Source organism: Natator depressus, chromosome 13 (genome assembly GCF_965152275.1).
Source record: "Natator depressus isolate rNatDep1 chromosome 13, rNatDep2.hap1, whole genome shotgun sequence".
NCBI lineage: Eukaryota > Metazoa > Chordata > Testudines > Cheloniidae > Natator > Natator depressus.
Window position 1 is genome coordinate 13,059,429 of NC_134246.1, and position 25,653 is coordinate 13,085,081.

A 25,653-nucleotide genomic window follows, 5' to 3' on the forward strand; every position below is an offset into this window, starting at 1 on the left:
AATGCAAAGAAAGGCAAGTGTCTCTTCTAGGATTTCTGTTTTGTTTTTAAACTTCAAGCTGCTATGGAAATCCAAACACACCCCTCCATTATACTCAGTTGTCTGCTTAAATTGGAAAGTTTCAGCAGACAAAGAGTTAAGAGATGCATAAGGTTTTTTCCACATCATTCACAGTGCTGTGATAGCAACCCAGAGGTTAAAGCCACAGCAATACTATTTATAATCAGCTACAATGTAGTTTTTACAGATCTCAGACTGATCTTTACTTCCTTAAAAGGCTGCGTCAGAGCAATGACAAAACAAAACCAGAGAAGCTCAAGCTTCTTTTCATTATTACGTTAGAGGACATTGCTCCTTCTGAACATTAAAGGAACTACTGCAGAACAAATATTATGCAGTTAAGTGAACTAACCAGTAAATCATTTCATGTTAATATTTAACTGATTTCACATGACATTTCGACATAAGGAACAAAATGAAGGACTTAGCCTGAATTTTCCACGAAGGACAATGGATTACACATGGGATTTCTTTATTAAATTCTGCTGCAAATATCTGGCTTCTCTTGTACAAGGTGAGTTTCCATAAGCTGGGTTTTAAGATTTATTTATTGCTACATCCCTTAAGAGAACTATAAAGAATGCTTTAATTTTGACCAAAGCATTACACTTAAAACTAAGTGTTTTTCAATATATTGTTTTTGTCTGAAAAATACAGTTCCTGTTATGTATGTTTACGAAGAAAGATTATTATATGTACAAATCAAAGCTTTAAAGTCTTCATAAAATTCAAGATCTTGTAACTGCAATTTAAGGTTTCTAGCAAACAACTCATTTTCTTACAATTGCGTAACCCAGTGTTTTATAGCTTTTGTATTAGCATTTGCATTAAACTGCAGTGCTCAAAAATTTTGTGCAGTAAACAAACGAAGATTACAGCTAATATATTAGCCCTCACAAAGCATTTTGATGTTCTAGTCAGTACGGATCCAGTATTCAACTTTTTAGTGTCAAAAGGATTTTAATTTCAAAGAAAGTATTTATTTGGGGTCCAATCTAGCAAAATTTTCATTTACCTCACTTGAGGATAAGTTCCAGAATAGATGATGTTTCAAAACAATTTATTTAAAAAAAAAGGTCATAAGTAGCAAGGATATAATAAAGCGACATTCACTACTATTACTGTCTTTCAGAATGCAGGCTTAGACTAACATTTTTTAGAATTTTATTGCTCACTTCCCTATATAATTCTACCACCATCTGTTGTATAACTCTCTCTTTAATCAGATGATAAGCTTCATTTCAAAGGTTTTTTTAATATATATATGTACTCATGTTAAGTGCTTTTTAACCCCTTACTTTCTTTATAATATTTTCTCTTCTAAAGGCATTTGATTCACTGAATTATGAAGATGTGTGAACTAAAAAGTTTAACTAAACTTTAACTTTAAAGAAATACACAAGTGCATATGCAGTAGCTGATTTAGGGATACAGTGATGTGGCATGCTACCAATAGTTCCCCCTCTCCCCCACACATACAATCCAGAAAAGTCACCACATACAAACCTTGGAATTTTAACATATTACCCAAAATTTTCAATTGAGTGCCTGAATTCAGCACCTAAAATTTATACCAAACAGAGGTGCCAAGTACCCGAAATAATCATTGACTTCAGCACCTCTGAATCAAGACACATATGTACCTAAGTTTGAAAGTACTGGCCATAATGTAACAAACTACTCTGAGTATTAGGTATATAACCATGATAACTCTTTGCTTATGATGAATACTTGTAGATATTTTTGTTTTACTATATGCAAATTCAAGTTTACCCAGGTACAAAGGGCTTGAGCAAAGGTCCTCCACACACACTGCCCCTTTGAGGGCAGATGGAGGTATGGGCAGAATGGCTTTGCAGGAGGCTCTCCATATTGGCTCAATATATTGCCTGGAAGGTCAGATGGGGCTACAGGATATTCATATATCCAGTGGCCCAAACTTCCCATTGAGAAGCATAGAAAGAGCAAAATCTGTTTTTCCAGCTTTCAGGCTGGTATAGTGACTGTGGAGGGCTTGTGTTTTAGCCCCATGGCCTCATGATGGGTGACCTGGAATTCTGTATTTCCACAGAAAGCTTGCCTATTCAAGCCTTGTGCAGAAAGGAGGGAATTTCAACCTGACCATAATCCTCTACTTGCCTTTAAATGTAAGCATATTGAAGAAAGTTTGCAGTACCTTCAAAAAAATTAAGTAACAACTGGCACAAGAAAAATGAGATTATAGTGAAAATAAACCACTGACACCATCACTATAATTTTAAACTAAATATAGTCACCTTCACTAAGGGGACACTGTCAATTTAAAGATATCTAGGTAGATTGTTAGCAGAGACTTCTGACTTATATATCCTATGTAAAACTTATGTATATTCTTGTTACTGTTCTCTTGTGTCCTTCCTACTCTCAATCCTTCCATGCATTTTATCTTTCTTAGACTGTAAACTCTGCGGCCTCGGACTTTTTTTGCTCTGTGCAGTACCTAGCACACTAGGTTCCCAATCCTGACTGAGGCCAGTTAGTGCTACAATAAATAAAACAGATTACTAATATTTCCATGAAAAAATGTTAGTGGATTTTTCACCATTTGTTTATTTTTTTTACATTTGGAATTAAAATATTATGCATATTCCTAAAATGTCTAAGAAATATATACTGGGGAAGGAATCTTCTCTTCTTACATGTTTGTGAAGTGCTATATATATTTGATACTATACAAAAACCAAAACTCTTTATAATGCTTAGCTACTACAGTGCTAAGCACTATAGAAAAACCCAAGTCCTAATAATCTCATGCAAAACCCCCTAAAGGATGCTATTTATGGGTTTGACTGTTTTAAAGTCAGTTTAAATATAAGTAATAATAAACAGACTATAATTTGATTTCTCAGTAACTCCTCAGTTTTTAAATCTATCCATTAAGAAAAAAATTCCTCCTCCTACAGAGATGTTGCATTTCCTAAGCTGATTCTAAAGCATATACATAGCAGTCCTATAAAAATTTATATGCTAGTGGATTTTCAATATCGTTTAATAACTTTGCATTTTCTGTCCTTCAATGCAACACTTATGCTGATGTCCAGCACAGTGAATGTCCCATGTGACACATGCCCTAGAGATCCCACCATTTACTGATTCAGAGTGACTTCTCTGTTCTTTTTAATAATTCACTCATTATAAAACAGTTTTTCTGGCTCTAAGACAAAGCCAATGCCACCCTACTGTAACAAACCCTCCACCCCGTAACCCCTTCTACTGGGTACATAATGTCCATTATACTAACCCATTCTTGGATATGTTAGTCAGTTGGCAGCAGGCTACACTCCCAGTGCCTGTCACATTTCATTTCTGCTGTGAAAACACTTGTCTATCTTTCAAAGACATTCTTCTCGTCTTGCTTTCTCTATAACATGAAAAGGTTGATGCTGGTGTGAGTGCTGAATTGTTCAGCTTCAAGAGATGTAATGGGCTCACTTACAATCATGCTTGCATATCTATGTTTACAAAGTAAACATATCCCTTATGAGCCACTAAGAAAATATTCTTCTGGGACCTGATTTCCTGATGTTGTTCTTAGGCCTGCGTGTTCAGTGCATACTGAAGAGTACTGCTGACTGACGCACAGTTAGGGCATAGAAGCAAAATGGATGAATCTTCCGTCTAGTGTTCCAGAAAATGGATTAATGTGCTGAAGGGGAAAAATAAGACATTCTTCCAGCTTGAAATCCTGAGCTCTCTAGTAAGGACAATATGATAAATATATTATTTGCCAAAAGTCTAATAAGATTTAAAGATTATATGTTATAGAAGATCTCCAATTTTCGACTTTGATTTGTGTTGAGTTGTGTTATCCTCTGTGTGTAATGCTTTAGAAGCTAGAAAACAACATTACTTTATTTGACCTTCTATTTGAAAGACATGAGAAACTTTTGTTTTAACAAAAGCATGAAATCTTAAGATTGTAAGAGAGCTATGAAAAGATCTAGGTTAATAAACTGCATTGATTTTCTTTGCTCATTAGATTCTAATGAAAAATTCTGATATCAAGTGATGACAGATGCAAAATATGCTATATTTATGTGTGAAATATCAATATTTTGCTACAAGCAGTTAACTTAAATAGAGGTTAAAAAAAGTATTACATAAAGCAGTAGAAAGCATGAATTGTCTTTACAATTACATGTAAAACTTAAAAGTCCTAAAATAATATTTATCAGATGAGATTCAATGAAACTGACAGTCTTTTCTTTTCTATATATCCTATGCCAAATACTTCAAGGATAAGGATTAATGACTTTGGGAGACTGGACTGCTGTAATGTCATGCTTATGATCTGACGTATCTAAATATATATATATATTCACATATAAAACATGAAATTCTAAACCGTTTTGCTGTAACAGAACTGAATTGACTGATCTATACATGTTAGAAAGTAAATTACAGCTATTGTCTTTTAAGGATAGGTTTAAGTAAGCTAAAAACAAGAAAATGCATTGTGGTTTTAGGTTTTGTATTCAAAAGCACTAATTTAAAGACGTTACAGACAAAAAACAAATGAACCATGGCTCACTTTTTATTATAATGATGGTAACAAACAAACTATAGAGATACCTTTGTGGATCATACTGTGATCTTTGGCTCTTATTTTAGTAGTTTTTCTACAGCTAAACATATCACAGAGAGAGATATGAAGCTTTAGTATTGTCAAAACATATCTGGTATGTCCTATCTACTCCTGTCAGAGGAGCATCCATTTAATAACAGCTGTCAAAAGAGACTAAAATATTAAATAACTCTTGGGCTGACAGAAGAAAAAACAAAAATACAGCTAATGTAAGTAATAATTGGAATCTATGGAGAATGCAACAGCGGATATGTTCAGCTCCTTGTTGTCAATAAGGGTGAACACAGGGTGGGGGAAACAAAGTTAAAGTTTATTTTAAAATGTGACACTTATTCCTAACTGCCTTCCCATATTGGTGCTTGTGAAATTTAGCACTTCTATGCAATACTAAGAATACAATTTCTGCATCTACAAATGCACAATTCCTTTAACAGGTTAAAGGAATTAAAACACTATTTTCCCCTCCTTTTAGGTAATTTTGAAGTATGTTTAATTGAACTATGGTCAGAAGAAAGTTTCTAGAGAGCAAAAAATGAACCAACTTGATGCAACAAAATCAGGATTTTTAATGTGCATTGGCCTCTGTATTTTCATCTTCACTTTTATCTATGTAAGAAACACATTTTCTAAAGAACCAAGTGAACAAAAATCCTTCCCAGATACAGCAGAATGTGGTGTGTATCCAGATGAGCTTTGTTCAGCGCTTTTTGAGGGGAAAAGTGCAGCACCTCAAATTGGAAATTTTTGTCAGATGATTCACCAACCTGAAATGCCTGACTGCATACGGACTCCATGCAATTGCTCTACAGTCTTGAAGACTCTGCATTTTATAACAAGACCACTGTCTGAAGAAGAAGGAAACTTCTCCTTGGCATATATCATCACAATTCATAAGGAGTTAGAAATGTTTGTGAAACTACTCAGAGCCATTTATCTGCCTCAGAATGTATACTGCATACACATAGATGAAAAGTCACCACGGTATTATAAAATTGCAGTGCAAACACTAGTTAACTGCTTTGAAAACATTTTTATTTCATCAAAAAGAGAAAATGTTGTTTATGCAGGATTTTCAAGATTACAAGCTGATATTAATTGTATGAAGGATTTAGTTAATGCTAAAACTCAATGGAATTATGTTATTAATTTGTGTGGCCAGGATTATCCCATCAAAACGAACAAAGAAATTATACAGTACATCAAAAGTAAATGGAATGATAAAAATATGACTCCTGGGGTGGTCCAACCTCCTCATATGAAACATAGGACGCATCTTAGTTACAAAGAATATGTACATTCAGGAACATCCTACGTGTATCCAACCAAGAATATGAAAGATGATCCTCCACATAACTTAACTATATATTTTGGTACTGCTTACTATGTACTCACTAGAAAGTTTGTGGAGTTTACACTGACTGACGTACGTGCAAAAGATTTGCTTGAATGGTCAAAGGACACATACAGTCCAGATGAGCACTACTGGGTCACACTGAATCGTTTAAGTGGTAAGACGCATGTTATTTATACCATGAATTGCCTCCTTGTCCCACATTATTATGACATTTCACCCCAGGAGGGTGATGAGGTTCCCTTTGGAACCCAGTGGTGCCATTGTATATCACCTGCAGAGGTTATTTCCTACATCCTCAGTGGATGTACTGCAGTGTCCACATCCCTGATGGTTTGGGAAATAAAAGATGGAATCTTGAAGTATAACAAGTCTCACAAATGGCAGTGCAGACCACTAGTCACTGAGCTAGAAAAATGCAGCTTTTAAGCATGTCCCCTACCCCCCATCTATTAATGACTTGTTCTAATCGAGCAATAAATTGGGCAAACCTATTAGATACTTCCATTTTCTGTTATTTTTAATACCAGTAAAATGAAGAAACAATAAGGCAATACTTTTAAAAGATTGCTTCAAAGAATCCAAATTATTTGTGTTACATAGGAAAAAAAAACAAAAACCCACAAAACTCTGTTTGGCTTTGGTTTGTTTTTTTTAGATGCTCCAGCTGCTACACCAAATGCACAGTGGGAAGGAAATATACGAGCTATTAAATGGAAAGATCAAGAAGGAGTTGCACATAATGGCTGCAAAGGTAATGTGATAACTGAAAACAGAACTAGGCCCTTTCAAAACACACTGTATTTATGAAATACCACTATCAGATAAATTGATGCACTTGCTCTAACATCCATTGCAGAATAATTCTTATGTTTCATAATTATCCATGAAATGTCTCAGTCATGGATATTTTATTTTTTAAAGTATAAAATAAAAGCAACCATACTAAATTACTCTCTTATACCCAGTCCAACTATCTTTCGATATCTTAGAATACTGCAGACTGTTACAGTACCTATTTAGTAAACTGTTCTTTTAACCCCCAACTAAGAAGATATTTCTATAATTGAGTTAATGACAGAGTTCCACACATTTTACATTTCAGTAGCATTAAATCTTAAACTAGTGTTTTTACAAGCCACTGCACACTCACATAATTCCCACCTATTAAATGAACGTGTATCCAGTGCACTAACCTTAGTAGCTCCAGTCTTAAACAGAAGAGAACAGATTTACTTGTCATCCATTTGACAAATATGCATGTTGAACGAGTCAGTGTGCATGTGCCCATAAGGTAACTCAGGGTTGGCCTATGTGCAGTCCAGAAATATAGGCAAAAATGCAGAAATATAGTGATGTCTAAAGAGCAGTTTGACCCTGGTTGAGTATTCAATCACCTACTTTCATTTAAACCTGCAACTGCCATAAACTAAGCATAGAGGAAATTTAGGTACAGGATAAAACAAGAAGAATGGATTGTTGTACCCCAGAGGAGAGCATGGAATCAGACCACCAACAGGTCAAGTGAGCAACATGAAGCACTGCAATGTGTCACTGAAGCAGCAAGTCTGAGTACAATGTACACCCCTTTGCCTAAAATCAATAACAGTGTGTAGCCCCTTGTTTTTATAAGTAACTAAACAGTAATATTCTTTAGATTTACTTGAACCGTGCTTCATAAGCAGATATATCTATTTGTCCTTTGTTAGTAGCACCTTAAAGTATTTTAAAAAACATCTAATTCACTATTCCCCATTTGTGTATCTTCTGCATTTCAGTCAGCTTGGAATTAATATATTTACATTTTGTCTTTGCAGGTCATTACATCCGAGATATTTGTGTCTATGGACTGGGGGATTTACAGTGGATCATTGAATCACCTAATTTATTTGCCAACAAGTTTGAGCCTACAACATATCCACTTGTTATGGACTGCCTAGAGAGACGCTATAGGCTTAAAGTACTGCAGCAAGCTGAAGTCCCACTAGAAGCCCACTGGCATTTTCAGGAAAGTAACTATTTTAACATGAAGTTGAATGTCTGAGTCTACTGACCATCTAAAATATTGAGGGGAAAGAATGGGAAGAAATTAACAACATGTCTTTTAACAAGTGCAGAGTTCTCTATGTAAATTATATTTAGGGAAGGTGATATTATCAATCCAGCTCCTGTTCTGTTGTTCACCAGCTACCATCTCTGGGAACTACAAACTGTAAGAAAGTTCCTAACGGTGTTAAGAAACCCTTAATTACTGAGTAGAGTAGAACCACTATTACTTCAGTACAGACTTCTTCTGAGAAAGTTCTGAAGAATATGGACAAGAAGATCAGAAGACAAATTTTTAATAAGGGAAGAAGTGGCTTTTCCCCCTACACCTGAATAAACTACCATATGATTACATATGAGACTTATCAAAGAGAAGCAGAAAATTCAAGCTACTCCTTAAAATGATTCATTCAATGGGGAAATCATTGTTCTATATGCCCCTGAAGAAAGCACCATTCAAGTTGCTGAAACAGAAAATAAGAAGCACAGACTGAACAAAGACAAAATATTAAGATTTTAAAGTTAAAGCGGTCTCTAACTATATCTAGTAAGTAACTTATTTTGAATCAAGGGAGATGATTATGTACATTAGTCTTAAAGGGACAGTGTAGGTTGAAAACATTCACGGAGTTGTTTTTTTAACCTAATAGAGTTACAAGTAACGCCTAAATTTCTAAAACTGAAAGTCAAGTGTCAAGTGGTATGTATACATATACATACACACACGTGCTATTTTCTCAGTTTATTTTGTGTATTTGTCAGCACTTTATATATAGTCAATTCCACTGTTTTGTTGATGGCCTGTTGCACTTCCTGGCTCATGCACTAGCATGGCAACATCACTTATGCACTGCTCTGGTGGAAGCTTACATGCATATTTTTCACTGGAGGGTATTTATCAGTAGCAGAACTGCTGTTAGTTGAGTTTGGAGCTGGGGGCGCACTCTTTTCCTGAGATCTCTGAATGGAACTCGGAAACAATGGGAGCAGGGACAGGACAAGAAGGTACAAACAGTACCTGGGGTTTGGGAGCAACTGAAAACTGGGCAACAGGCCCATACTTCCATTCCACAGGGTATGTGCCTGAGGATATATGCAGGCAGCCCAATTCTTTCCAACACCTAAACATAGCTGTAGAGTTCAGAGAATATCTAGCCACATATGGACATGCACACCATCTCCAAATCCATTTGTGGACTAAAGGAAGCACTGTTCTGCATCTGGAAGGTGGTGTCCCCATCCAGACCCTATGAACAACCAACAAACAGAGGCAGTAGCGCAAGGATTCCACATAGTTTTGGGCAAGGATTTGTCTTCACTTCCCGGAACTCCTCTACTGGTTCTGGGGAACAAAGCAGTTCTTCTCTCCTTAAGCCCCTCCTGGCAGGCCTTACCCCAATCCTGCGCTGAAACGACCAGGAGTATGGGGCACAAGTCTGTTTGGGTGTGTTGGTGTTCTCAGGCCAGCCCATTCTCCCCGGAGCAAGAAATCCGCATCAGCAGAAGAAAAAAAACAATTCAGACTATGTCACTGATGAAAGGGATCTCTTGGAGAAACTTCCATTTTTTTAGGCCACTTAATAAAATCCAAGTCATCAGTGTCCCTGGAAAAAAATGTGCGCAGTGGAACCTCATTCCCATAACCCCAAATACACTCCTATATTACCTAGAATGAATTTTGACCTAATAAAATACATACTATTATTTATACATTGCACATCTAGAGACTTCCATCTTGATATTTTTTTTTCTATGGCTGCCAATGGGTCCTGCTTCCTGAAAATTTTAGAGGCATTCAATAGACCTTTGCTGTGCTCTGCTATTTATTTATGTATGGTATTTAATGGACTTCTGCCATGCTTTGCCAAGCACTTTTAAAATCATCTAATACCACTCTCTGGAGTTCCTTTTTCACTCGGTCTCAGTCTCCCCATATTATTTCTCTGGGGAGTTTATAGGGGCCGCCCTTAAATTTAACCCATTCTCTAGCATGGTACTAATTTCTTCATATTTAAATTCTGAAACCCTTTTAATGCCATTTCCCTAAATGCTAGCTTATGACCCCCACACTAAGGGGTGTATACATTACATACTCTAGACGAGCGGATCCAAGTCATGGCACTACTATTTTGGGGTTCCCCAAAAAACTCAGTTCAACTCCAGTCTCATCATTTAGCTTCCTTTGTCAGGCATACAGCAAAGTTGCGCTGAGTTGATCAGACTCAAGTGTCAGGGGTGGATATATGGCACACATCCAAAGTTACCCAGCAAACCTCTTCTTTTATTTAAATTTACCCATTTGCACTGCATCATACATTTTGGGGTTGGCTCTGTGACTTTGAAAGAACAAACCCCTATACAGCATGCACTGTCCAAACACTACTGACTTTTTACCTCATTTTATATTCCAGGCTTACCTTATCCATTATGACCTTGTCCATTGTAAATGGTTCCCTGGGTGTCCAGACATTCTGTTTCCAGCTTGATGATCCATTTACCTCCCTAATCCTGTCTCTCAACAAATAAGGCCTCACGCATGTCCAATTACTCATGTCAAGTCAGACCTATACCTGTGAGGTAGCAAAGTATTATTCCCCCCTTTCCAGATGCAAAAACTGAGCCACAGAGAGGGTAAGTGACTTACCCAAGGCCACAGTGATTTCCCTTCCTGAGGTTGAGTTTGGAGCTGAGCCATACTATTGAACGGTTTCTTGGCAGCATGGTTTATTTGAAAAGAACTTTAACATAAGCACTGAGCGTCTGTTTCCCTATTTATTTAGCAAATCAAGAAATTCAAACTCTGCCTCCATAATTATCCATGGCATAAAAAAATCAGAATACAACTTAGTTATTTAAAAATACTTTGCAGCATAAATCTTATGAATTTCAGGGTTTAGAGTCACAGGATAAACTAGCAAATGCCTTTTCTCAAGAACATTCAATATTAGAGCATTTTTCACTTTGTTTAGACTGATTGAAAACTAGGGATTTTTGTTACGTGCATCAGTCATAACAAAATTAGCTTTGAACCATCTCTTTAAATACCATTATAAAACATTAGGTGTATTTATCTGCTCTGCACAAAGTTTTAGAAAATAAAATGTAATGATCACCATCATTTTGTTATTAGAGCCACTATAAAGGACTCACAGTGCATAGCTTGCAAGTTAACAACCCAATCTGCCATCCTTATTCACAATAAGAAATATCTTTCTCCATAATTAATTAAATTAGTGGTTTACTTGTATAGCAAGGAATCAATTAACATGTGTATGGATAGCAGAATCTGGCCCTAACAGAATAAAACAGAGAAAAAAGATTTAGTTTACAGCTGACATATGTACATAAAAAAACCTCGTTAAAATAGTATTAAGGTACGATTTAAGAATGGGCAAGCCAAGAAGTTCGGAGTCGAGCCTGATCCTTCCTTAAATGGCTCTTCTATATTTTATATAGTTTTAATGCAAAATTCTCCATATAAAAAAAATTGGGGGGAGGGCAAGAAGTCATCTAATGTCGACACAATAGGGCAGTTTAAAAAAAACATTTCATCCCTAACTCTGAATTGGCACAATCTCGTTAAAGTAAAAGCCTTAACAGTATTTTAACTGAGTGTTTTCAACCACAATTTTAAAACAAGTCATTAATGTGACTGGGAGCTGAGAACAGCGTTAACATATTTATGGAAATTTATTAAATGCACATTATTGTTTTTTACCAGCAAATTGTTCAGGGTTGTTTTAGTCACATGTCAATCTGCATTTACTGACTTTTAAAAACTGTTGACTCAATAAACTTCAATCTATCATGTCAATCTGATTATGTACAAGGAAACAGTATGCTGTATAATGTATCAGAGATGCACTAATTCTATGGATGAAAGGCATTTGAAACACTTCTGAAAGTTACTGCACATGTGCAACAGCTGTGTTTTCAAGATAATGCCTTTTAAACATACACAAATAGCTTATTTCAAATAAAGTACTCTATCAAGAGTGTATTAAAATTTGCTGAAAATGAAACATTTTCAAAATAAAATGTTAAAGAAATGCAAAAGATGGCATATAAAACCACCACCTTCTATTTATTCACATTTACCTTACCACAGCTTATGATAAAATATTATATTTAAAAAGATGCCCCTGGTATCAGAGAGCCTGTTATATATTGCAATGATAAAAACAGAATCTTAAATATGGTTTTGAAGAACATAATGAAACTTGTATTTTGCTAATTTATCAAATCAATGGAACAGAAGTACATTGTTCAAGGTTCTGCCCACTCTCCCATCCTGTCCAATATACATATTAATCCCCTTGGTCCCTTCAAGTTGAGTCTTTGCTCTGCAGGAATGCTTGAATAATATTGCCAACTGTACGTATTACAGCCTTCCTATTGAGTGCTTGATGAAGTTGTGATTGCCTGCCTGAGGTGGCTCACATCTCCATTTGCTCCCCCCACCTGTTATTCAGAGGGGTATAACCAAGTTAAGAATCTTGATTTCACTTTTGACCATGGCCTGGCCTAGGGTTGCCAACTGTCTGATCACAGAAACCTAAACACCCTTGCTCCGCCTCTTCCCTGAGGCTCCCCTCACTCCATCCCCCCATCCCTTAGTCTCTCGTTCTCCCCCACCCTCACTCAGTTTCACTGGGCTTGTACAGAGGGTTGGGGTGTGGGAGGGGGTGTGGGCTCTGGACTGGGAGGTGGGGCCAAGGGGTTCAAAGTGTGGGGGCAGGGCTCTGGGCTGAGCCTGGGGCAGGGGGTTGGGATGCAGAAGGGGGTGTGGGGTGCAAGCTCCAACCAGGGATCACTTACCTTGGGCGGCTCCTGGGCAGAGGGGTTAAGGCAGGGTCCCTACCTGCCCTGGCCCCGCGCCGCTCCCAGAAGCGGCTGGCACTTCCAGCAACGGCTCCGTGTGCTGCCCAAACCCGCAGGCGCCTCCCCCCAGGGCAGCAGGGACATGCCAAACACTTCTGGGAGCGGCAAGGGGCAGGGCAGGCCTTAGCCCAGCTGCTCCGCTAGACTTTCAGTGCCTAAAATCTCTGAGTTTGGCTTCAGTGGCCCCTGGGAGATAGGACATGATTCCGGGAGACTCCCGGTAAAACTGGGAGGGCTGGCAACCCTATGGCCCACCCATGGAAGCCTGAAACATATCTGACACTGTAAAAAAAGTGCTTTTTTTGGTTGTGCCATTGCATCTTCACAACTCGATGACCTCAAAACAGCAACACAGACCACAGACTATAGTGACAAGCCTGGTTTACTGTAAACCTCTCGTCAGTCCTCTCATTGTGGCTACTCCTTCACCCACAGTTTCTTCAGAATGTTGCAACACAATTGCTCCAAGGCTTGAGCTACCATGATCACATTATGTGCACCCTGTATGCCTTATAGTTGGTGGCTATAAAGGAGAAAATTAAAAATCAGTAGTCCCAGTTTTAAAGTCATAGACCCTAATGGCTTTGGACCCTGATTATATCAAGGTCTACTTACTAATGGAACTTGTACTAATGCTCTAACTAAACGCCTTTGAGATGACCATTATCATCTTGAAAACTAGCCATTTTCTAAAAAACAGAGTTAAAATAATTTCAGCTATTATACCTGTTGCTAAATCACCCTGTTAATCTCTGCAGCTTCGCAATAGTTTCCTTTTTTACAATGTTTTTTCATCCCGATTGCTACATGAAACATTCACACAAAAACAGTAGAATGACTGACTACACAGGAAGAGAATGAAAATGTCCATTATATGCCAAGTACTAGCTCATCAGTTGGTATCAGTCAGGATAGCTCCATTAAAGTCTGTGGAGCTACAGCCTGTATAAAAGTGAAGATCATGTCCAAGTTGCTGACAGACCAAAAAAAAAAAACGAGTCAGGAATTTTTCTTCCTTCAAACTCCAAATTTAGTAATCTGAGGTGCTATTTGCAACATTAGTAGGTGAACGATTCCAGATCAAAGTGCAACTGAAAGCCTCTCTTTTACAATCGCACAATTCCTTCTGAAGTTGACAGGAAATCATGCTGCTGTTCTGTTGGATCCTGCATTGTGGAACACACCTCCTCGAAACCTTCTCATTTTGTGTTATCAAACCATCCAAAGGTGCTTCCTCCCTCCAAAAATGTTTCTGTTCTTCCATTTCCTTTCTTTTTCCTCTTAAAGTCATATCCTGCCATTGATATTTTAGAAGTGTGGCATCTTAACTGATATTATATTTGTTTTCTCCTTTTCTGCAGCAGCTCCAGGGTTTTTAAAAATACTGTTCTGTATACCACTCAATCAAATGAAACGCTTTTTAAGTATTTAGGCCTATTCTAGAATCAGAGTCGTTCTGGTTTAACTCTAAATTGGGTGAAAAACTGATTTAGTTAAACCAGTGCAGTGTGGACAATCTTAACCCAATTCAAATCAGGTTTATATCAATTTGTCTTAAATTGATTACATTTAAAGGTAATTAATATAAAACAGATTAAATTGTATTGAGTGTGTCTAGTTTTTCATTGGTTTAAATCACACCTTTGGTAAAACTGATGCAAATTTTAATACACACAAGGTGTAACATTTTCGAAAGAACCTAAATGATTTAAGAGCCTAAATCTTTTAAAAAAAAAGAACAGGAGTACTTGTGGCACCTTAGAGACTAAATTCTTTTAAGAGGTTCTAAGAACTCTCCTGCCAACAAACAGCAGCTACACTGTGTCTCGTTTAGTGGCATGGCTGTAGCGGCACAGCCGTGTCACTAAAAACTGTGTAGTGTACACATAGCCGTAGTTGTTCTACAGCTTTCACATTTTTAATGGCAGCTCTGACTTGAATCCTAAAGCAGTAGGAGACAGAGGTGTGAAGAATGGAAAAACTGTGTAAAATCAACTTCAAAAAATTCTCAAATGTTAACCATTGCATAGTGCCTCTAGTAAAGGAAAGCAGCACTTGACAGTTGCCTATTGTACTCTTTCCTGTTTTGTTAGCAAAACAAAATACAAACCAGGACTTAAAAAGTTTCCAGCTACAGCAGAAGAATTTAGATGGGTAATATATTTGAGATTTGCTTCATGCAAGGTATTTGCTGGGAATTAATGAAGTTATTTCAGTGCTGGGGGACCCTTGTCAGAAAAGAAATGCAAAAACTGCCATCCCTTCCTTCCTTCCAAATGCTAGTGATTTCAGAAGCCTCTGAACATGGTACGATATGTATCTCGCTGAAACGAGCTGAGGCAACCTGAATTTTCTTTTGTTACCTTAAATCTCACTCAAACTATTCCCTTCCTCTCCTCCTTAAAAAAATATAAGGTTGCCCACTGATTGATTCATCTAGATACTGGATATGAAGAAAGGGCACATAATCAAACACATGGCCTATGGGTTATGCTGTAATAAGCTTACATTTCTCCTACACACGCACACAAAATCCATTTAACTTTGCAATCAGTGTAATCACAAGAGCCATGCTAGCACTGATCATTATTGCATCAGAAGTTGCTTCTTCTGAGAATATGTTCTCACTTATCTTTAAGATACAGGTTAGCAAAATAGAATGTCTTTAAATACATCAGCTACACAACAGAAGCTGTCGCCATTGCCACTATTTAGAATGTAGCTTCCAAGACGTCTCTGTGGGAATTGGTAAAATCCAGAGTTCGATATTGTGGGAGCCCTTGTGTTCCAAGAGACAGCCTATATTAGATATTAACAAACAGTATTCCTAATAGTCAATCACTAATCATAGAACATACTGTCTAGAGAAAATGACAGCTTTTTTACTTCATATTCTCACATTCACTTCAGTTTTTAAATCCACTACTGCACAAAGAAAAAGACTGCACCAGGGGAATACAGCTAATTATTGCTTTCAATATAAACAAACCATTAACTATCAAAAAGCATAGAAACCAGCTCCCTAAGGACCCTATTTACTAAACTTCTATTCACCTTCTGTGCATGAGGCAACTGGATCAGAGCTATCTCAGTGTAGATTTCAGCGTTTCTTTTCTGAACAGTCAACTCTGCTCTAAGTTCTTCAGTCTTAACCACATATCAAAGGAAGTGCAGACCAAAATAGGGGGCCTGGTCTAAACTTAAAGATTTTACTATGTCAGTTAGGGGTGGGATTTTTGTTTTTAAACCGACAAAGCTATGTCTGTAAAAGTCCTACTGTACATACAGTTACACCAGTATAGCTAATGTTGGTTTCCCGAACTCGCATAAAACTACACTGGTAAAGTCACTTATATACTGATACCAGTGCATGTGAGCTAGGAGCCCCCACCTCCCTCCCATTCTGCCTTTGTGCTGCTTCAAAAGGGTGCCCCCAGCATGGTGCAGTGGAAGTTTGTACCCTACCCCTCCTCTGTCCCCCTAAGCAAAAAGTACAGGATTGGGAGTCAGGATTCTAGCTCCAGTTCTACTAACTCTGAAATAGTATTGAATCAGTTAAAATTGAACCAGTGGAGGAGTTAAGACCTAGTACAATCACAATTATACTGAAAGCGGTATTGAAATGTTAGCAGCAGCTATTTGTGAATACACTTTTATACAAGCCTTCAAGGAGCATGAGCCTGTACTGGGACCACCAAAATTCTTTACTATATTCAGACCTTGTATGACTTTTGGACAAATCAGTGAACATCCCTGCACCTGAACTTCAACATCTGCGGAACCAAGACAATGTCACGTAATCACCATGCTGTTACCAGTTAAAGACTAATGCAGCAGCTCAATCTTCATTCCAGCAATCCATGGACCATGCGTCCTATTCTCTTAAATACTCCAGGACAAATACCACTGAAGCAAATGTATAGGTCTATCTGCTAGATCTTGTATACATGAACTTTGTATACCTATGGTGCAGAATGAATATTAATTTTAAATCAAGACAAGCTGACATATGTGATGTTTCAGCTTTTTCTAGCAGTTGGTGCAATTCATAGATTCCAGTGCCAGAAGGGACCATTGTGATCATCCATTTTGACCTCCTGTATAACACAGGCCATAGACCTTCCCCGAAATGATAGCTAGAGCATTTCTTTTAGAAAAAGATCCAATCTTGATTTTAAAAATTGTCAGTGAGAATCCATCACAACCCATGTTTTCCTAATCCTTTAATCATTCTCATGGCTCTTCTCTGAACCCTCTCCAATAACTCAACATCTTTCTTGAATTGTGGATACCAGAACTGGATACAATATTCTAGCAGCAGTCGCACCAGTGCCTAATAACAAGGTAAAATAACCTCTCTACTCCTACTCGAGGTTCCCAATTTTTGCATTAGCCCTTTGTCCACAGCTTCACACTCAGAGCAATGAAGAACACCCAACAAACAAAATTATCAATGGAATACCATAAAATAAAGAAAACATTCTTTTTGAGCACACTAATGTCTTCAAGAACAAGTCAAATAACAGAAGCAAAAATAGAGTAAATAATTCTCTTGTGCATTCATATCATTGCTTCTAGAAAAAGATTAAAAGAAGAAAGAAAATCCATCTGCACCCTGAATTTCATCAAGAATTCACATCAGTGTTTATTTATGCATCAACACACAAGACTGTTTTACAATGTTAAAATCATACACAGTAAGGTTATTTTATATATATATATACACATATATATATACATATATATATGTGTGTGTGTGTGTGTGTGTGTTAACTTTTTCCCAGATTTTTAAATAGTTAAATAATCTTAATACTTACAGTAAAAGACAAGTTACTTTGAATTATTCTGCTTGGAACGAGATGGAAAAAGTATCTGATGTTTTAACATTATAAATGGGTCAAAAGATTTTTTTTAAAACAAAACAGCAAATGGCAAGTATTCAGCAAATATAAAAAACAACCTTTCCTTGAACTGAAATTAAAAGACTACAGTGTTTGGGAAAAATAATAAAATGAACAAAACATTTGGTTTTGGAGAATAGCTGTTACAAAAACAAACTAACTTTAAAAATAAGGGTTTTAAGATGTGCATTTTCCAAGACAATCACAAAGGAACTATTTAACTATCAATTCTGTTATAAGGATATAAAGTATTATTTTCAGGCTACTAGAAAAGTGAAATCTTTGAGTTTTGCAGATGCAGCTTCAATTTGTATGTGCATCTGTTGAAATTTTTGTGTGAAGAAGCATTTGCAGCTGGCATAGCGTGTCTGTATATTTATGCGTACACCCCAACTATGGCCACATTTACTCCTATGTGTTTTTAAAGAAAAACAAGATTTAAAGCTTAAACTTACCCGGTGACAAACTTCTGTTTTAATTTCTTTAAGAGCACGTTCAGAGAACACACAGCCACAGTTCCGCAAAAAACAAAACCTTGGGGAAAAAATAAAACCAGAGTAATTTGATTCTAACGTTTTAGAAAATTTAGTTTACCAGTAACAGACATTTTATTTTATACAGGTTTCAGAGTAACAGCCGTGTTAGTCTGTATTCGCAAAAAGAAAAGGAGGACTTGTGGCACCTTAGAGACTAACCAATTTATTTGAGCATGAGCTTTCGTGAGCTACAGCTCACTTCATCGGATGCATACTGTGGAAATTGCAGAAGACATTATATACATAGACACCATGAAACAATACCTCCTCCCACTTATAATAAGCTATTACCAGCAGGAGAGTGGGGTGGGAGGAGGTATTGTTTCATGGTGTCTATGTATATAATGTCTTCTGCAATTTCCACAGTATGCATCCGATGAAGTGAGCTGTAGCTCACGCTCAAATAAATTGGTTAGTCTCTAAGGTGCCACAAGTCCTCCTTTTATTTTATACATGTGTAGTAAATAAATTAAATCAACACTTCAGATTGCAGCAAGTAATTTACATGTTAGCTTTTTGTACACCTCTCTGTGGCTAATCAAAAGAAACACAAGTATGACATAGCTAATTTGCATTAATGATATTGAGACTCATTATAATTACTAACTAAACAAACAATAAAAATCAAGCATTCTGAATTATGCTATGTACTTTGTTAATTTATTCTGACTAGTCTAATTTGGTTTATTTTTATACTATTTCAGTGAATACTAAAAAGTTTACTACAATCTCTCAAAAATTTATGAATTCTTACAAGGCCTCAGTATACTTTGCTACCGCTCCATGTCGGTTCCCCAGATCCTCTGAAGTATCTAAGCACTAATCAAACTCTGGTATTTGTATGATGAGCACTTTGATGAGTGATGGACACTCTCCAACATGACTTTTCCTGTTGTGGCTGCTGCAAAGATCATATTCCTAGCCCATCACTTTCCCAACCCGTGTCGCCCCTTCCTTTGCACATCTCCACTGGCTCCACTTTCTCTACCACATCAAACATAAGCTGCTTGTATTCGCTTTCAAGGCCCCTCACAGTCTATCCCCATTTTATTGTCTCTCATTCGCTAATGAGCCATCAATTGGCCCACCAGCCTCCTTCGCCTACTTGTTAAATTTTCAAACAAATTTCTTTATATATTCTTCATAGACTTCCCCTCACACTTGTGAGGTGCCCCCTGTAAACATGCACTAAGCTATCTCATTATCCATCTTCAAAACCTCTCTCAAGCATTTAGGAAAAATGTGGACAAACTGGAAAGAGTCCACAGGAGAGCAACAAAAATGATAAAAGGTTTAGAAAAACCTGACTTATGAGAAAAGGTTAAAAAAACCTGGGCACGTTTAGTCTTGAATAAAGACAACTGAGGGGAGAGCTGATAGTCTTCCAATATTTTAAGGACTGTATATAGAAAGAATTGTGATTAATAGTCCTCTATGAAAGTGTGACAAGAAATAACAGGCTTAATCTGCAGCAAGGGAGCTTTAGGTTAGACATTAAGAAAAACTTTCTAAGTATAAGGGTAGTTAAAGCTCTAGAACAGGCTTCCAAGGGAGGTCATGGAGTCCGCATCACTGGAAGCTTTTAAAAACAATTGGACAAACACCTGTCAGGGATGGTCTAGGTTTACTTGGTCCTGCCACAGTGCAGGCGGCTGGACTTGATGACTTCTCAGAGTCCCTTCCAGCCCTACATTTCTATGATTCTAAGATTCAATATGTCTTTGTGACACGGTGCTAAGCAGAAAACTGCTTAACCAACCCTCTGTCACTCCAGCTCCAATTAAGGGAAGTGAATTGAAGCTGGGTAGACCATCTGGCCCTGACTGGGGAAGTTTGAACAGCTGCTGCCTCATCAGGCTGGGGCTGGATAAAAGCCTCAGGGGAAGGAAGCAGGGAGGGGGGAGCTGGAAAGAGAAAAGCAGAGCAGAGCAGAGCAGAGCGAAGCGAGACAACTTGCCCCCCCGCTGGTGGACTGCAAGAAGGGGACTACTTGTATGGTGGAAAGGTGGTGGGAGCACAGTCTGTAAATAAAAGCACCACGTGGGCACTGCACCTAAAGGTCTCTATGTGACTTTCTCAGCCCAGCGGGGGGCAGGAGCCAGGAGGGCCCTGCAGGGACTCTGTTACATATGGGGGCTCATCCGGGATTATGCCAAAGCAAGAGTTTGGCAGCATGAGATGGAAGAGACCTCGCAGTGGCTGATCAAGCAGCAGGAAGGGCTGCAGAAGGTAGTACAAACTTTTCAGCAGCTGGAGAAGCAGGCCATGCTCAGCTGGCAAGCTGAGCAGCAGAGGAGCCTGCAAGATTTTACTCGGGAGCAGAGGACCATTCAACGCAACTCCTTCAGAAGGTGGGAAGTCCCCCAATGGGGGATGGCATGCGGGCACCAGGCTTGGGACTATGTAAAATGGGCCTGGCAGATGACCCTGATGCCTTTCTGGGCACTTTTGAGTGGGTATCTATGGGGAAAGGACGGGACAGGACAACCTGGGCCCTGCAGGTGGCTCTCTACCTGGCTAGCGAAGCCCAGGTGGCCTATATGGCCCTGAGTGAAGAACAGGCCAGGAGCTACGACATGGTCAAAGCGGCTGTCCTAGATTGGGTAGGGCTGTTTGCTGAAAAATATCGCCAGCACTTCCGGGCGGCAAAGTGGACAGGAGGTTTGAGGACCTGGTCCTTTGCCCAGAAATTAATGGACTGGGCCACCTGATGGTTGAGAGCTGGTGCCCAGACTGTAGAGGAGATCATTGATGCGCTCATCCTGGAACAGTTTTTACAAGGCCTACCAAAGAGGACAAGGGTATGGGTGAGATGGCACCAACCAGGCCTGGTGGAGGCTGCGGTAAAGCTGACAGAGGAACATGTGGAGGCAGACTCCCCCAGGAAGGAGCGGCACCCCTATAAGGACAAGGACCCTGGGAGAAAAATCCAGGAAAACCCTGACCGGGAAGGGTCTGGGGAAAAAAGGGAGCTCCCACTGGGACCAGGCAACTCATCTGTTGGCAGTGAGGGCAAGTGGGACATAAAAAGCAGGACTGCCCAGATATGGACTGTGGCTTTGTGGAATTTTGCAGGTGGACCAACTCTGGGGGGCAGGGGAAGGGGCAGAAACTGTCCACCATTTCTGTGAGGGTGGGGAGGAGACCCCAGCAGGGTCTGGTGGACTCAGCCTCTGCCTGCTCTCTTGTCAGGAGGGGGTTGGTGAAGCTGCAGTGGATAATCCCTGGTGCCAAAATAAATCTGGAATGCGTCCATGGGGATGAGAAGCAGTGCCCAATGGCCCAGGCACCCCTCAAGGTTCGGGGCCAGTTCCGTTGGAAATGGGCCGCAGTGGTAGAGGGCTTGCAGTACCAACTGGGACCCCTGCCCAAGAGGGAAATGAGATTGGGCTGGGGGCCGAAGGTGAGAGAAGGGAAAGACCTGTTTAGGAAGGGGGAAGAGGTCTCGGAGATAGAAAACCCTAGACAACAGAGCCCGAGTCAGGAAGGACAGGAGAAGGGAAAGGAGAAAGAAGATAGGGAGGGAGTATCTGCCCCTGGGCTCTCAGCAGAGCCAAGGGGCCCAACAGAACTCTCTGAGGCAGACCCCCGGAAGACTAGGCCCAAATCCTGCTTGAGGGGTCTGGGGAAACTGAGGTCCTGGGTGCCCAGGAGGAAGCTGGGGCCAATCCTGAATCCCTGTCAGAGGTGAATGGGGGAAAGAAAGAGGGGCGCACGCAGGGGTGTGACGACCTCTGGGCGGAAGCAGAGCTAGGGGGTGGCCCACCCTCCACACAATGTGGTTTCTGCAGGTTGGGGATGGCTGAACCCTGCAAGGAAGCTCCAGCTGGTCACCCAAAAAAGGAAGGACTTTCCAGTAGGACCCCACCCGTTAGAGGAAGGAGGGGACCTGTACGGTTGAACCACGTGATTCGGAAAAAGGGGGGAGGCGTGTGACAGGGTGCTAAGCAGAAAACTGCTTAGCCAACCCTCTGTCACTCCAGTGCCAATTATGGGAGGTGAATTGGAGCTGGGTGGACCACCTGGCCCTGATTGGGGAAGCTTGAACAGCTGCTGCCTCATCAGGCTGGGGCTGTATAAGAGCCCCAGGGGAAGGAAGGGGGGGGGGGGAAGCTGGAAAGAGGAGAGCTGCAGTAGAGGAAAGACAGTGAGGGGAAGCAGAGAGAGATAGCTTGCCCCCTCTCTCCTGCTGAGGGACTGCAATAAGGGGACTACTTGTATGATGGAAAGGTGCAGAAAGCACAGCCTGTAAATAAAAGCATCAGGTGGGCACTGCATCTAAAGGTCTGTGTGTGACTTTCTCAGCCTGGCAGGAGCCAGGAGGTCCCTGCAGAGACTCTGCTACAGTCTGTCAGGGAGGGTTTAGATATACTTAATCCTGCCTCTGCACAGGGGGCTGCACTAGATGACCTCTTGAGGTCCCTTCCAGCCCTGCATTTCTATGATGCTTACAACAAAAAGTTGACAATCGTTAAGCTGCGGAGACCACTGTCTACCATGCTGACCAATATTGTCTCTGTTTTCTTGAACTCCCCAATCTGTATCCCTTTATTGTCTCTTGACTTATAGATTGCAAGATCCTTAGGGCAGGGATTGTCTTTTTTCGTTGTTGTTCTTGTGTGACTGTACAGCTCCTACCACAATGAGGCCCTGGTCCATTAGTAAGGCTCATAGGCACTACAATAACTCCAATAGTAAATAAATAATAATGTTGGGGCTATTCACAGTAATTCACAAAACATTTGATTTGAAAATCAATTTGAGAAGTGGATTAAACATAACGGTCATTTTTTAAAATATGAACCTAAGTAAAATGTAGAGTCTTGGTGAGGTTAGCTAAATTTATGATTCCTAACATAATTCAGTTTTCCAATGTTTGATATAAAATTTTAAGTTAAGACAAACATAATTCTTACCTTTATACAGTCCAAAATAACCATGTTACTGTGCATAAATACATAACAACAAATTTTCTGCTAATTACTAAATGAGCAGTATTGCCAATGGGAGCTATATTCTTAACATTGTCTTTGTGGCATGAGTGTTGTTATACCTTAACTTTAGGAGATACGCAGAAAGGAAAAAAGAAAAAAAAGTGTGTGACGGATCTGTTAATGGTTCTGCGTATGGTTTTATATGCTTTAGGAAAGAATTTCCTTTCCAACAACCCAATGTGGCACATGCATAAATAAATAAAATACCAACGCTTCAAAGTACCATTAAATAAGAGTCACCCCCTCCCCCATCCCGAAACACTTGCTGACATTAAAAGGAAAATGACAAAGCCTTCATGAACAGATAAATGAGCCATTAGGCATTCACCTGTCTGACTGTTACTGAATACAGTACAATTTAAAATGGATTATTGGAATGAATAAGCATTAAAGAGGAGAACTTTTCTTGCCTGGGGTATTTATTTTGAGAGGCAGAATATTAGGTCATCATCACCATAAAGAAAATGGGTGAGGAAATTTTGAACATAATTTGGTAGACTTCCACTCTAATTTCACAGATCCACCACTATTCCATTTCTCCAAAATAATGTGTTGCAACAGGAGGACTCCCTGGGGCTCACCCTGCAACACTGAAGTTAATAGAAGTTTTGCAGTGGGAGAGGGATTAGAGCCCCCTAATGAAGCTATGACAATTTACAGCTGCTCAGGATCTGTCCTCCCACTATTTTAACAGTTTCTAAAATATTAATTTCCACAGTTCTAAGTAAAATCCAGTTAAAGTTACATGTACGATACTAACCGATGCCTTCCATTCATTTCCAAGCCCACCACAGGGCAAATAAAGCGCGCACACTGGATGTCGTCATATTTATCACCTTTTGTGTTCCCTTTATCACCTTTCCAAGCTGGATTATCTGCAAGGTTCAGCTCTGTTACATTCTGAAAGAGACAAATGTAAGTTTTTAAGTTGTGTTCTAATGATGCTTGAGACATGTTGAAGTGGTGATGTGCCTGAAGATACATTGTCCTTTATGGCTTATTATATGAAGAAATGATGAAATTCAACAAACACAAGTGTAAAGTACTACAGTTAGAAAGGAAAAATCAAATGCACAACTACAAAATGGAGACTAATTGGCGAGGGTGTAGTACTGCTGAAAAGAATCTGGGGGTTATAGTGGAGCACAAACTGAATGAGTCAACAATGTGATGCAGTTGCATAAAAGGCTAATATTCCCAGGTATTTTAACAGGTGTGTCATCTGCAAGACACAGGAGGTAACTCTCCCACTCTACTCAGCACTGGTGAGGCCTCAACTGAAATACTGTGTCCAATTCTAGGCACCACACTTTAGGAAAGATACGGACAAACTGAAGAGAGTCCAGAGGAGAGCAACAAAAATGAAAAGGTTAAGAAAATCTTATATGAGGAAAGGTTAAAAAAAACTGGGCATGTTTAGTCTTGAGAAAAGATAACTGAGGGGGATAACAGTTTTTCAATATGTTATGGCTGTATATAAAGAGAACTGTGATCAATAGTTCTCCATGCCCACTGAAGGTGGGGCAAGAAATAATGGGCTTAATCTGTAGCAAGGGAGATTTAGATTAGATATTAGGAAAATCTTTCTAACTATAAAAGGTAGTTAAATCCTGGAACAGGCTTCCCAGGTAGGTTGTGGAATACCAATCACTGGAAATTAAGAACAGGTTGGAGAAACACCTGTCAGGGATGGTCCAGGTTCACCTGGTTTTGCCTCAGCACAGGGCCCTGGACTTGATGGATTCACAAGGTCCATTGCAGCCCTTCATTTCTATGATTCTATTTTATATTAGAGCTTCCAATAACATTTATAATGGCAATGACATTTTAGGGTCACAGACACTGTACCAAGTTTTTATAAGTTCAGCCATACAGCAGCTCTGAAATTTTACAGCTGCAAAACTTTTGAGATATATCTGGCAGGTGAGTCTCAGAATTCTATTCCTGACTGGCAGTGTACTAACTGATAATTCTGCAGTACAGTATAAAGATTTAAAAATAAACTATTTACAAATTGGACATATTGGCTCAATATCAACTAGCCTCTTTCCCAGTTTAGCCTCACTGTGCCTCTCTTTACTCCACTGTTTAAAAGGTGATAATAATACCTATGTTACAGGAGTAGTATGGGATTGGTTATTTAATAGTGACATGCAAGATATCATGAACAAGGCTATGTTTTAGTCAAGGGTATTTTTGGTAAAAGGCACGCGCAGTAAACAAAAATTCACGGCCCGAGACCTGTCTATGACTTTTACTA

General features: G+C 39.2%; 2 protein-coding genes across 2 annotated transcripts in view; one reads left to right on the plus strand and one right to left on the minus strand.

Annotated features, from left to right (window-relative positions):
* Window positions 1-25,653, minus strand: part of RTF2 (replication termination factor 2) — a 52,404-nt gene that overhangs the window by 22,809 nt on the left and 3,942 nt on the right. The window contains exons 4-5 of the mRNA XM_074969841.1: window positions 24,154-24,293; window positions 18,319-18,397 (exon numbers count right to left, since the gene is read on the minus strand). Coding sequence (XP_074825942.1) covers window positions 18,319-18,397; window positions 24,154-24,293 — 219 coding nt within the window. The remainder of the gene's footprint in view (window positions 1-18,318; window positions 18,398-24,153; window positions 24,294-25,653) is intronic.
* On the plus strand, window positions 227-12,152 carry LOC141997457 (putative beta-1,3-galactosyl-O-glycosyl-glycoprotein beta-1,6-N-acetylglucosaminyltransferase 7). Its single transcript, XM_074969838.1, has 4 exons — window positions 227-574; window positions 5,157-6,192; window positions 6,694-6,789; window positions 7,853-12,152. The coding sequence occupies exons 2-4, from the start codon at window positions 5,217-5,219 to the stop codon at window positions 8,077-8,079; spliced, it is 1,299 nt and encodes a 432-aa protein (XP_074825939.1). The 5' UTR covers window positions 227-574; window positions 5,157-5,216; the 3' UTR covers window positions 8,080-12,152.